The 14,616-nt window shown below is 37.4% G+C and overlaps 1 protein-coding gene across 5 annotated transcripts in view; it reads left to right on the top strand.

Annotated features, from left to right (window-relative positions):
• The window catches only part of nup50 (nucleoporin 50), a 44,563-nt gene extending 30,175 nt beyond the window's left edge, over positions 1–14,388 (top strand). For all 5 annotated transcript variants that reach the window (XM_067999766.1, XM_067999764.1, XM_067999767.1 and 2 more), the window contains 3 exons: positions 5,672–5,753; positions 12,285–12,403; positions 13,344–14,388. In XM_067999766.1, coding sequence (XP_067855867.1) covers positions 5,672–5,753; positions 12,285–12,403; positions 13,344–13,555 — 413 coding nt within the window. In that variant the 3' untranslated portion in view covers positions 13,556–14,388. The remainder of the gene's footprint in view (positions 1–5,671; positions 5,754–12,284; positions 12,404–13,343) is intronic.
• Positions 14,389–14,616: the final 228 nt, after the last annotated feature.

Genomic DNA, 14,616 nt, shown 5'->3' with positions numbered 1-14,616 from the left:
CCATTGAGGGTATTTTTGGTTGCTCTGAATGATTAAACTAAACAAATAAGTTTTTTTTAAATGCACATACACATTTAGCTGTTTTGTGCACATGTCATAATATTTCTACATTTGACCTGTTGCAGAGAACACCAAAGATGTCAGTAAGTTTTGCCCCTCTTCCCCCTGCCCCCCACCACCATTTTTTTTTAAAAAGGCCCTGTTTTCCTTGTGGTAGGGATAGTAAAGGTATATAGGATGGGTCAATGATGGGTCATATTGGACTTCTTGTAGTCGTAACTTAAGTAATGGTCCATTATTAGGTGCCCAATGAAAACATAATTTTAAGCCTGGTTTTGTGGAGTGTGATTTATAGTGTAGTGAAGAGTTGCAAAAAATATTGATTTTTGGCTACTGGTTGCCGCTATAAAAAGGCATTTTCTATTTCCTCATGTCCCCGGAAACTATCCTGAGACTGGCCAACTTGTTTCTTTGGCGACACTCCAAGTGGTAGCTAAAACAACAATAAATTAAAGGATCACTTACCATTCACTTTTTTTATGTCCAGCTAAATGTGTTGAATATTCCATTTGGATTATTGAGGTTTTGAAAGCTTGATTCTTGCCATTATGTCATGGACAAAGTTCTTGTAAGCATTTGCTTTTTTATTTTATTTCTCTTGAGAATTGTATTCACATATATGTGATAGATAATGGCCAAGTTTCAAAATGCTAGTAATAAATTCTCTTAATTTCATCGGTTTCACAAAATTTTAGTGCAGAACAAAAAGCTTCACTATCAAAAGACAGAACCAATGATTTTGAAAATGTTGTATCAATAGGTCAGTCTACTTTTGTAATGGAAGATATGTAAGGTCTTTTACATGCCATTTGGGAAAAGAACTGACAAACCAATATGTGGGTTAATCATGTGCAAAGAAGATAGGCCAATGTACACTGAAGAATGTGTGATACAACCATAAATTGAAATAAAGGTGGCTGTATTTTGTTAAATGTATTGAACATTCTGGTTTTAATCTCACCCACAGCTTAATAAACACCAATGGATTTCACAATCTTTACACTAAGAACAATGGAATTTGCTTTATACTAATTCAATTTCAACCAAATGTACTACTGTAATTAAGCACAGCAAGATATTAAATTAGTTCTGGAGTGTTGAGAGTACTTACATTGGAAGCACTAGGCTTTGCTGAGCATTTGCTGATTTTCATTTCTTTGCAACAAAAAAAATGCTTTTTATACACTTCACAATGGAAAACTAGCACTTAAATTTCAACAGTTTGAACTTTAATTTATAATGAGGCTGCTGCACTGAATTCAGCACTCTAATTTTGGCATTTTTTGCTATGAACAGGGGTTTACTGCTGAGCATAGTTCATACAATATCCAGAAAAAAGATCTTTATTCGGTGGTAAATGTTTGAAATAATCTGCTAATCAAGTGTGAATGTGAAGTACTTTAGGACATCTTGAGGACACGAAAGAAGCTATATAAATACAAGTTCTTTCTTTTCATCTTTGTTAAAAGTGATCTTCCTGATTGATTTTCAAGTTGGTGCCCAGTTGCATTTTCCCCCCAACAGTTGTGTGAAAGCAACTGTTACAGTTCTGCTGAAATTCAGTGTGAAGTAGAATTTCCTCATGAATGAGGGGTTGGTTCTCTTCCCTCTTTTGGTCTTTCTGCAGTACAGAGCCACTTGCGCTGCTTTTGCTTAAGAATAAAACCGCTTAAAGGAGGGCAGATATGGCTTTGAGTGGTACTTCCTGTGAAAAAGAATCTGATCCTTACTTAGCTTCCCATCCAGTCCTGGATGAGCTGCAATTTCCCCCAGTTAATCATTGGGAAGACTGAAGCCATCATCTTCGACTCCTGCCAAAAATCCATACCCAAGCTCCCGCTCCTTCCCTGGCATCAGTCTCAAGTTGTACCAGATTGTTCGCCAAAACTGCTCACCCATCACCCTTGTGCTAGCTGACCTGCATTGGCTCTTAGTTGCCCAACGCCTCAAACTTAAAATTATCAATCTTGAGTTTGTCACTCCAGGGCCTCGCCCCTCTCTATCTCTGTAACCTTCTTCAGCCCTACAATTCCCCGAGAACTCGGAGTTCCTCCAACTCTGGCCTTGTGCATTCTCCACTCCCTTCGCACCACCTTTGGTGGTTGTGCGTTCAACTGACTAGACCCTAAGCTGACTAAACCGCTCTCCCTCTCTACCTTCCTCTCCTTTAAGACCCTCCTTAGAACTCACCCCTTTTTTGGTTTGTCGTCAATTTTTCTCTGAATTTCTGTGAAGCACCTTGGGATGTTTTTCTACTTTAAAGGTGCTATATAAATGCATTTTTTTTTGTTACTGTTCTCATGATGGGATGGCTGACATTGAGTTTGTAACCCATGTTCTACCTGTTTGTGATGAAGTACATGGGCCTCTGTGTTGCCATGTTTTTGGTAATTATGCCAAAAAATATATTTTACAACCAAAATTTTTCACTAAATGTAGATTTTTTTTTTAATGAGCTATGAAGTAGACCAGGTGTGTACAGAAAATGATATGGGAATTATGGATTAAAATTTGTGTTTTTTTGTTAAGGAATTTGGGAGGTTTGTAGAAAAGTATAGTACTTTTGATTAATTTTTAAAAATAAAATGTAAGTTGCAAGTCAAAGCTCTTACGGTTAATCTTATGAAAATAACTATGCACTCCACTTGTGGTTGATGTAACAATGGCTGGGTTATTAAATCTAAACATGTGGTTTCCCTGCTGTAGCATGTACTGTTTGCCTTTAAGTATCTGATACTGCAGTGAGTTTTGGCCACATATTCTTAATGGATTATAATTGGGGATGTAATTTATCTCTTAATCAGGCATTGCATCTGCTGTATTTCCTTTTAATTGTATCATTTTTAAAAAATAGGGTTGCTTAAGTGTTACTTAACATCAAATTTGAATTCAGTTCGTTTATTTTTAGTGGAGTGAAGATTGTGGTATGCAGCTTTTATTGATTTAGAAAACCTGTTGATCAGCTCTTATTCTCAGTCTAATTAACCGGGTCTAGTAAAATCAAACTTGTGTTGGGACTGATTTATATGTGAAAATGTGCATTGGAGGAAATTACACTAAAGCAGTGAAATGCTGCAGTAAGCATTGCACTTTCATGGAAGTTTACACTATATTAATTTCTGTCCCATTATAGTAAGTGACGATTGCATTACCTGTGAAATTGTCCTGATAGAGTGCAGAATATATCATTTTAATCAATTTCATCCAATACAAAACATGGACTTAGTGAATTCAGTACTTCCGATTTCTATGATCTCCTTTCATTGCTATAGATTTACACAAAATGGCCTAATAAAATAACTCTCCTTGGGCCACTGTATATCTTTGCAATTTAATGTCCACTATGGCTTGAAATGTAATTATTCACATGACAAACACACATTGTATTGCTGTTTGTCTGTTTGGACCGATCTCTTGCTTCTGCACGTGAAAGATAACTTAAGTCTGATAATCATTGTAACGATGCAGTGTAAGGGCTTTCATTCTACTGTAGTTGATTTAAAGCATTCTTATATTATTGTGCAATTATGGATTCAATAATTGTTTAGTTTTGTAACCTGATCTGTATTTCTGAAGTGGAAGAAGCAGCTTTCTTTATACCTAATGTGCTTGTATCACTTTATGAGCAACTGTCTTCAATAAAGTGGCAAATGTGCTCTTTAGAAATATAGGTTACAGTTGCATTATTGAGTGAGATAGGACACTGTAACTGGCCTACTGTATCTCCATCTTGATTTGAACATTAAATGTAGAAAGTGACCGGAATCTTAGTTTTGTTTTAAACCCATCCATTTTATAGTTAAATTTATAACCTTACATTATACTGCTTTCCGTTGTATATGTAAACCTAATGCTTCCCAAATCCTGCCCGTTTTTCCTGCAACTTCACTGAACATCCCTAAGGAGGTTTTCATTCCTGCCACAGCATTGAAACTGCGTTAACCAAAGTCACAAATGACATCCTCTGTGACTGTAGCCATGGTACATTATCCCTTTTCGACCTCTCTGCGGCCTTTTACACACGCCTTTATTCCATTGTTCAGTGCAGTGCGATTGCCCTTGCTTAGTTCCACTCTTAACTATCCGATTGTAGGCAGAGCATCTCCAGCAATGGCATCTATTCCTTCCCCACATCATTACCACTGGAGTACCCAAGGATCTATTCTTGGCCCCCTCTTCTATCATCTACGTGCAGCTCCTTGGCAGACATGGGGTTCGCTTTCATATGAAGACAACATCCAGCTCTACCTCTCAATCACACCTCTACTGCTTCTGTACAATCAGGCTGCTTGTCTAATTACCTGTCCTGGATGAGCCACAGTTTCCTCTAAACATTGGAAAGGCTGAAATTATCGACTTCGGCTCCCCACCATAAACTCTGTGCCTTCCTCACCGATTGCATCCCCCTCCCTGGCTGCTGTCTCGGACCGAACAAGACTGTTTACAATCTCTTAATTGACCCTCAATGAGCCTTGGACTCCGTATCTTCTCCACCACAAAGACCACTTCCATATCATCGCCCACATCTGCTTCATTTCATCTGCTGAAACCCTCGTCCATGCCTTTGTTACTTCAAGACTCACCTATTTAATTACTCCCATGGCTGATCTCCCATCCTTCAGCTCATTCAAAAATCTGGTGCCCATATCCTATCAAGCATTATGTCCCATTCACCCACCAACCCTCTTTCCTGCTGACCTACATTGGCTCCCGGTTCCCTAACACCTCATTTAAAATTCTCATCCTCCGTGTTTAAATCCCATCACAGTCTTGTTCTCAACCCCCTTCCAAAATATCTGTGCCTTTGACTCTCGCCTCGTGCCTCCTCCACTCTCTAGCTCACTATTAGCGGCCAGGATTTTAGCCATCCAGGCCCCACGCTCTGGCATCCCATCCCTCAACCCCTCCGTCTCTCCAGCTACCTCTCCTTTAAAGCCCTCTGTATTTCTGAAGTGGAAGAAGCAGCTGTCGTTACACCTAATGTGCTTGTATCACTTTATGAACACCTGTCTTTGACAAAGCTTTTGGTCACCTCTCCTAATATCTCCTGGTTTGTCTCGGCATCCATATTTTTCTGATTATGCATCTGTGAAGTGCTTTTGAGGCTTTTTCTACATTAAAGAGGATAAATAAATGTAAGGTGTTGATGTGGCAATCTTTCAGATTGTTATTAAGAATAATGGGGTTTGACAGCTAAATGTTATTAGATCACTAAGATTCATATGAATCTTGTCATCGCCGTATAATAATACCCATAATTTGCAGAGAAAGCCACACGTGTGGAACACATCGTTCCTGAAGTTGGTGCTACAGTCCATCTTGTACATCTATTTTTAAATTGTGATTCTTAATACCAAAAAGTAGGGAGAATGCATTTGGACTTTTATCTATGCCAATAATGTATCATGCAACAAAACTGAGTTCTAAAACCATTAATAGTGTGGCAAAACAGGCACTGATTGCACATCTATCATAGAATCTTACAGCACAGAAGGAGGTCATTTGGCCCATCATGCCTGTGCCGATCTACTTTGTAATTTTTCCTAGTTTTCGCATCCACTGTGTTCCTAATCTTCACATTCTAAACTCTTGCTTCTTTTTCTAATTGTAGATGAAAAAGATGAAGAGAATGAGGAGCCTCCCAAACCAGTTGTGAATGAAATCAAAGAGGATGATGCAATCTTTTCCAAGAAGTATGTAATCTTGTTCAGAAGCAAATATTTTTAAAACTGATGTATTAAATGTATATATTTTTGATGGTTTTTGTCACTGATGCCTACTTGATTTAGTTCTTTCATACTAAGTCATGAAGTAATATGTCTAGATTTTAATTATCCTCTGGAACTTCAATTCTTTTTAATTTCTTCAGGCTCTAAATACACAAGTCAATATTGCCTTCATTCCACAGAGGAAAAAATAAAGGACATTGCCCTTCAGATTAATGTAGACCCCTACACAGTCAAGCAATCTCTCTCACTCTGCTCTATACTATCTTGCTGCTTTAATTTTCTTCCTATAAATAGAAATGCATAGAAGTTACAGCATGGAAACAGGCCATTTGGTCTAATTGGTCCCATGTAACCGAATAGTTTTAATTATATTTACCTACGATGTTACCAACCCCTTTTCCTTCATCCACCTATCTAATCTTGAATGTTGACACAGTTTCTGCCTTACTGACCCAGGAAGTGAATTCCATTTCCTCACAACCCTCTGTGTAAAGAAGTGTGTCCAACCTTCTGTTCTAAATCTATGGCCCCTCATTCTAGGCCCTTCAACTACTGGAAACAGTCTGTTTCCATCTTACCCTGTCTCATCCCTTCATAATTTTAAACAGTTCTGTCATATCACCTCATAATCTGCATCGTTCTAATGAAAAGACCCAATTTTCCAAGTCTTCCTTTGTATTTGCATTTCCTCATACCAGACAGCATCCTGGTGAATCTGTGTTGTATCCTTTCTCTAAAGCCTCAATATCCTTCCTATAGTGTGGATCCAAATACTGCATACAGTACTCTGAGGTTTTGTACAGGTTCATATATATATTAGCTTTTATATCCTATACCTCTTGATGTAAAACCGAGAATTCTGTTGGCTTTTATTACAGTCTTGTCAACCTGAGGTGCTGCCATTAATGTCTTGTGAACCTGTACCTCCAAATCTCTCTGCTCTTCTATACCACCAAGCTTACTTCCATCCAAAGTATAACTGCTGTTAATTTTTTTAACCAAAACGTATCACCTCCCGCTTACTGACTTTGAATGCCATCTACCACATTTTAGCCCATTCTCCCATCTTAACATCTCTTTGCACTTTCCTTTGGTCTTCTAAAAAGAAAATGTAACTATCATCTGAAAATTGTGCCACCACTCCCTCTAGGCCTATAACAAAATCATTAATATACACAGTGATTAGAAGTGGTCCCACAGCTGAACCCTGTTGGACCCTTTCCATCCACTCTGAGAAACTGTCCTTAACTCCTACTCTGTTTTCTCCCTCCTAACCAATTTTTAATACAGTTTGCTACCTTCCCCTAATTTTCCCTTAATCTTCTACAGTAGTCTCCTGTGTGGTACCTTGTCAGGTTTTCTGAAAGTCCATGTACACTGCATTCACTGTATTTTCCCTATCTATCATTTCTGTTACCACCTCAAAGAATTTTGAGGTTTGTGAAGGAACAATCGTCCCGTTGAAATCTGTGTGGGCTACTTCTAACTATTTTCTCTTTATTTAAATACATGGTAATTTCATCCTTAATTGAAGACTCCAACATTTTCCCGACCTTGGATGATAAGTTTACTGGCCTATAATTGCCCTTTTAAGAATGCCCACTCTCCAGTCCTCTGACACACATCAACAATGAAGCCCCGAAATAGTTCTAGGGCCTCTGCAATACACTCCCTTGACTCTTAGGATGTATCTCATTAATGCCCTGGCATTTAAATCTTCCTTTCACTCAACTAATATCTAAAATTTTGCTTTTGTTCATATCACTCAACTCACTCTCAGCCACCTCAGAATTTATCTTCCTTTCTGATATCCTTTTCTTTAGTAAAAGACTGATACACAGTACTTGATCATCATCTACAAATTGACAATCCTCTCCACCTCAGCGTTCCAGCTCACTTCTAACAATTTTCTTTTTATTGGTTTACTTGTAAAATACTTTACTGTTCCTTTTGATGTTTTTGAAAACTTTTCCTCATACTGTCTCTTAAAAGAAAAAATTGCATTTATATAATGCCTTTCACAACCTTAGAATATTCCAAAGCACTTCACAGCCAATTAAGTACTTTTGAATTGTAGTCACTGTTGTAATGTAGTAAATGTGGTGGCCAATTTCCATACAGCAAGGTCCCACTAATAGCAGAGATAAATGATCTGATCATCTGTTTTAGGGGTGTTGGTTGAGGGATAAATGTTAACCAGGATACCGGGAGGACTCCCCTGCTCTTCAAATAGTGCCATGGGATCTTTTACATCCAGCTGAGGGGGCAGACGGGGCCTCAGTTTAATGTCTTATCCAAAAGACAGCATCACCTACAGTGCAGCATTCCCTTCGTACTGTACTGAAGTGTCAGCCTAGATTATGTGCTCAAGTCTCTGGAGTGGGGCTTGAACCCACAACCTTCTGACTTGAGGTGAGAGTGCTACCTCTGTTCCAAGGTTGACACCTTTTGTTATCCTGCTCTTAACCCCTTTTATTTTCTCTTTTTTTTTCATTATTATTTTTCTGATAGTCCTCATAGGACCTCTTCAATTTTCATTGATTTCTAACCTCTTCATTTATCCATGGCATCCTAAAACCATTAGTGGTTTCCTTTTTAATGGAATATACTTATCTGTAAGATTGCAATCTCTCATTCCACTGTTGCTCTACAGTCCTGTGTGCCAATTTCTCCTTCCACCTCACTTCATCTAGCCTGGTACTCGTATTTCTAAAATCTGCCCTAATCGATTCTACTGTTCTAATTTTTGTATTGACTTTTTCTCTTTCTAGTTGAACCTTAAACCCGTATCATATTGTGGTCACTACTTCCAAGATGCTCGCCACATTTAGCTTATTTTCCTGATTTACTTCATTACTCTTAACCACATCTAGCAATGCCTGCATCCTTGTAGGCATTGTACTATACTGCTTGAGGAAGAGTCCTGTACACATTTTAGCAATTCCATTTGCTCATTTACTCTGTCCCAGTGGATAAATGGATGATCATCACAATCTCCCAGAAGAATAATTTTGTTCTTATTCATCTCTTTCTAATCTGATTGCAGATTTCCTCTTCCGTTTCCTTCCCAGAGTCAGCAGCAGATCCTTTCTGTTTTTCTCGGGAGAATGTTTATTTGCCATTTTTCTGTGTTCTGATTGGTAGTAAAAAGTTTGGATCCTTGCCTGCACTTTTGATTTGTAGGATTTTTTTTTTGTTCATACTTTTTTAGTCTGCTTTAGAGTTGTCGGCTATACGCAAGAATTATGCTATCGAGATTTATTTTTTACTACAGCGAAAGATTTAATTACAATCCTTGAAGTGGGGTGTAGGACTTTATTTGTGTTAATCTGCCCCTGTGTATAGAGGAAAGGGGTGAAATATGATGCATGTCTTTGAGTAAGTTTGGCTATTAAATTGAAACTTAACTGAATGGGATTTAGAAATACTACTGAAGGAAGTCAGCCTGTAATATTGGACTTGATACATTCCAGGGCAGATTCTCAAACACAAATGAACTGCTCTTGTGGCATATAGATTGGACTTTAATTCATTAATAAAATTGACCATATGATCAAACATGTTTCAAGTGATTATCTGGAACTCAGCACCCGTAAGGGAAAGGTCAAAAATATCTATATAATTAAGTGTATGGTAAATAAGTGCGCTATGAAGACAAAAACCCAGAACATAACTAGGCTAAAGAGTAACAAGACTGGCCACAAGTGAAAGGGAATGAGCTCTGTTGAAAGGTGATAGAAGCTTAAGATAATGAAAGCTTAATCTTAAACTAAGAAAAAAGTTAAAATAGTATTATGGGTAGTTAAAATGTTAAATACAAAGTAAACCAAGATTATTAGTTAAAGATGTATCAAATAAGCCATAAAAATGCAAACAAAACACTGAGGTTCATTTCTAAAGGAATAGAATTCAAAAGCAGTGAAGTTATGTTAAACTTATATAGAACGTTGGTTGGACCACACTTAAGAGTACTGTGCTCAATTCTGGTGTTCTTATTACAAAAAGAATATAAGAGGCACTGGTGAAGGTTCAAAAAAGAACTGAGAGGTTATAACTGAGGAAAGAGTGAACAGGCTGAGGCTCTTTTCTCTAGAAAAGAGAAGGCTGAAACCTAATCTGATAGAGGTCTTTAAAAATTATGAACGGATTTGATAGGGTAGAAGTGGAGAAGATGTTTCCACTTGTGGGGGAGTCCAAAACTAGGGGCTATAATTATAAGATAGTCACTAATAAATCCAATAAGGAATTCAGGAGAAACTTCTTTACTCAGAGTGGTTAGAATGTGGAACTTGCTACCACATAGAGTAGTTGAGGTCAATAATATAGATGCATTTAAGGGGAATCTAGATATGTACATGAGGGAAAAAGGAATAGAAGGATATGTTGATGGGGTGAGATGAAGTAAGGTGGGAAGAGGCTTACGTTGGGCTGCAGGTCTGGTTCCAGTGCGGTAAATACTAAGTAATAGTATAAGTAGGAGGACATTATTGGAAAATAGTAATAGAACCGGTTTCAGGGTAACCTTTACTCAGAGAAAAAACATTATTGTGCAGACTCTTGTTAGCTGAAGGCAGATTCCACAGTCTGATGTGCAGTATACACAATTTCATGGGATGCACCAGTAGCATTTAAGCTAGCCAAATATTAGAATGCTTTACTGTCAGTAGCAAAATGTATTTGGTTGCTTTTTTCAAAATTATTTCAAGAAAAACTAGAAATTTCAAATGCTTTTATTCAAACAAAATTTATATTTTTTGTGTAAAACAAAAAGTGGCACTAATTGCATCTGTTGTAGCTTTGGTTGGCGTTCTAATTGTACTTTATAAACTTCAAATAGTGTATTAAGCAGAAAGAGAGAGATGATGATAATCAATTTTGTTTGCTTTCAACATTCAACTCCCCTTTTCTCTATTTTTAATAGGGCAGGGGGTGGTGTTTCCAGGAACATCAGAATAGGTCTTGGGATCATTGGGAGAAGGACCCTAGGATCTGGGGGCTTTGGGAAGGGGTGGGTATCAAAGTCTGGAAAGTGAGGGTCCTCAAGTCCAACGGAACTGAGGAGGGGTTTGGAGCATGGCGGGGGGGGGAATGGGAGTGCTGGGGACAGCAGGGTTTTACAGCCTTGTGTGGAGAGATGGGGGGGGATATGCGCAGGAGAATTAGCCCCAATAGAAACGTAAGGCCCCAACCACCCTTTACCGCATCATAAGTTTTTGTATTTATGTTCCTGTCTTAAATGTATTTGAATGTTTTCTGCTTCTTAAAATTAGTAGACATAAAATTATGGGCTTTGATGTGCACCAGGAATGCAGAAGCAGAAAATTGTGCTCTTTTAATGATTATGCAGTCTTTATTGAACTTATTCTCATAAAACAAAAGTTACTACAAAATGCTTAGTTCATAGTTTACAGTTTGCAAGTTTCTAAGCCTGAAAAATGTTTAAACTGAGCAGCACTCCATTCTCTATATGCAATCTGCTTTCTTTTCTAACCATTAACAAAGAAACCACACTTGCACGTACTGTTCACAGGTGTTGTCAGTTGTCAAATTTAAATAAATGCCATACTTGACTTTTAAAGGCTTTTGGAAAAAGCAAACTCTCAAATCCTCAATTAGGCAGCGCTCCCTTCTGCCAGTCAATTCATGTTGATGCACGTGTTGCCAACTGGGAAATTTTTACAAAATGCACATGCTCAGAAAACGTGGTTGAAAGCTCAAACTGCAGTGGGGTAAAGATAGCCCATCGAAGCCCAGACTTTTGACACAGACTTAAGTCTTGAAGTAGAAAATTTAAGGGTATCAAAAGAAGAGAGTTGGGTGGGCAAATTTAATCATTGCTATTGGGAAATATCTAACTTTTTAAAAATTCTATTTTGTTTAAATTTCAATTCATGAGTGAGAAAAAAATGACAATTTTTGAAAAAGCATTTTGAGCAATTTAATTTGAGGCCTGGACTAATAATCCATAGAAGTAGAGTTCAAATCCCAATATGGCAGTTTGAGAATTTGAATTTAGTTTTTAAAAAAAAATTTAAAAGCTGTTAGAAGTAAAAGTAACCATGAAGTTGCCAGATTGCTGTAAAAACCCAATGGTTCACTCATGTCCTTGAGGGAAGGAAATCTGCTGTCTTTTTCCAGTTCCATACCAAAGTGGTTGACTCTTAACTGCCCACTGAAGTGACCTAGCAAACCAATCAGTTGTATCAAACCGCTACCAGCAGTTCAAGAAGATGGCCTACCACCACCTACTCAGGACAGCTAGGAATGGGCAATAAGTGCCGGCCTTGCCAGCGATGCATATATCCGGAAAATGATTTTTGAAAAAAAAACCATTTACATAGGGAAATTCTAGTGCAAGTCAATAAGTAGGGAATTTTAATGTTAAATGACACAGTATGACGAAAAATCATGACGAGTGAAGTTTGTGGAACTGTGCACGAGCATGATTTTTTAATAGAAACTTATTAGTTGCAATTTTTGTTTTTCTTAATGTAGATGTAAAATGTTCTACAAGAAAGATGGGGATTTCAAAGATAAGGGAATTGGTACAATCCATTTGAAACCTGTGGCAGATCAAAAGATCCAGCTGTTGGTGCGAGCAGACACTAATCTAGGTGAGTTAATTAACGTTTGTATTTCACATCACCTGTAAGTCAACAAATTGGTTATGTAGCAGTTGATACTTTATGCCAAATATAACCAGTAACTCTAGCAGTTGAAGGTTTAAACCCTTAATTTTGCACTGACTGAATCTATTCCTTGATCCTTTTTCTCCCTGGCCCTCTTCTTGACCATCCATAAATTTGGTTTAGCTCTAAAGCCAGTAAATTCCACAGTACATTTTTTTTGGAATACAAGGATACAAGGTCCTTTAGGTGCATGCTTGTTATTCCATTACATGGCTTCATTGTATTTTAGGCAGAGCTACATCTTAATTTCTCTGTTTTGTGGGGATGTGCTATGTTTGAATAGTCTGCTGAAATTTACTGTGTATAATTTGTACAATTTTCAGCTAGCTATAGACTTGTTAACTGGAAATTGACAATAGAAAGTGTGTTGTCCAGTAGAAAATGGGAACTATTTAATGGTATGAGACTTTAGGGAAAATTATGGGCAATGGACTATGTCAGATTTATGAACCTGATGATATGTGGTCGGTTTTGGCTGGAATTTAATCTTGGGTCAGTTTTGTTGAGCCCAGGTAAGAGTTGATATTTTTAGATTAGGAGATCTAAAAGAGGTGCTCAATATTGAGGGGTTTTGAGAACATGAATAGGGAAAAACTATTTCTATTAGTCGGTAAGTCATTAATCAGAGGGCATAAATTTTAAGATTCAGATGTGCAAAGTAAGAGGATGTTATGCCATCAAATGGCCTATCAGAATCAGTTGAAGCATAATCTATAATTGCTTTTCAAAGAGAAGTGGACACATATTTGAAAAAGAAAATTTCAATGTGCAGGGGAATGGGATTATAGGAAAGCCAATGATGGGCCAAATGGTTAGTAAGATTCTGCGATTTAAAGGCTTCAACTTTTTTTTTTCTGTTGACCAGGAAATATTTTACTGAACATTATGCTTCATCCATCATTGCCTTGTACAAGGACGGGAAAGAACAACATCCTCATTATCTGCGTTCCCAACCCTCCCATTGATGAGAAGAATCCTGACACTGCTATTCCAATTTTGATTCGTGTGAAAACCACTCAAGATGCAGATGAGCTCCACAAAATTATAACCGATAAAAAAGTTGCACATCAAGTGTAATTCCTGCTCAATTTAGTATTGTAAAGAGTTTCAGCCAAGTTGCTGCTCGGGTCTTTAATTCTCAATTTTAAAAACAAATGTTAATGATTGAGGGAAAATATGGTGGTTAGGCAGGTTGCATGCACTTCAGTGCATTCATCCTGATTTAGACATCCCTAGGTATTGTCCTTTTAATGTGTACTGAAGTTATTTTCTGTATACAATTGTGACCTGACCTGATTTTTAGTAGCATTGATAACTCATTTTATACCTTAAGTTTGATAAACGGGGCCAGCATATTCAATAACCCGACAACTCTTGACATGGAAGAATCTGAGTGCAAACCTAGAGGATTTTAAATTCTTTCCTCTGCGAACATTCAGACTTGTTAAACCAGTTTCTTCTGGTTCCTAGTTTAACTCAAAACAGCAGCAATATTTGAAGCACTCTAATAATTGGACTATGGTAGAAAAAAGCCGATTGAGTAGCTCTGTTCACTTAAAGTGGAAAAGCATATGAGATTCACACCTGATGTGGTAAAATAAGATAAAGTAATGAGACTAGCTGAGAACTTGGAAACTAAAACGAGCAAGAAGGAAAAAAAAAATCAAACTAAATCAGAATCATAAAAGTGATGATTGAATTGAAAAGACTCTACAAGTGCAATGAAGGAAATGGGAAAAGTAGGAAATGACAAGTGAACAGAATTGAACGCAACCAGGTGGTAAATAAAGAATTATTGTTGACTTTTGTCATTTCCCCTAAAATCTCTTGTAGCTGTCCATTTTAACTGCTTGTAAGTCACATGATTTTCATTTCATGTCACAAAATTGTAATAAAAAAATTACATTGTATCTGTTGATTTGTTGACTTGATTCTTGCACATAATACCTCATTTGGTTTTAATTTATTGTACAAAAAAACTGCCAGATCATGTGCAAATCTATCTTAAATCAATGTGGTAACCTAAATTTGCTCTTTTCTGCTAAAGCCCTGGTTTCAGGCCATGATTTTCTGCCACAGAAACTCTCTTGAAAACAACCTCCCAGTTGCATAAACAAAGCTCCTCTATTCAACATTGC

This window comes from Heptranchias perlo, chromosome 18 (genome assembly GCF_035084215.1).
Source record: "Heptranchias perlo isolate sHepPer1 chromosome 18, sHepPer1.hap1, whole genome shotgun sequence".
Lineage (NCBI taxonomy): Eukaryota > Metazoa > Chordata > Chondrichthyes > Hexanchiformes > Hexanchidae > Heptranchias > Heptranchias perlo.
This window is presented reverse-complemented; position numbering and strand designations above follow the sequence as displayed.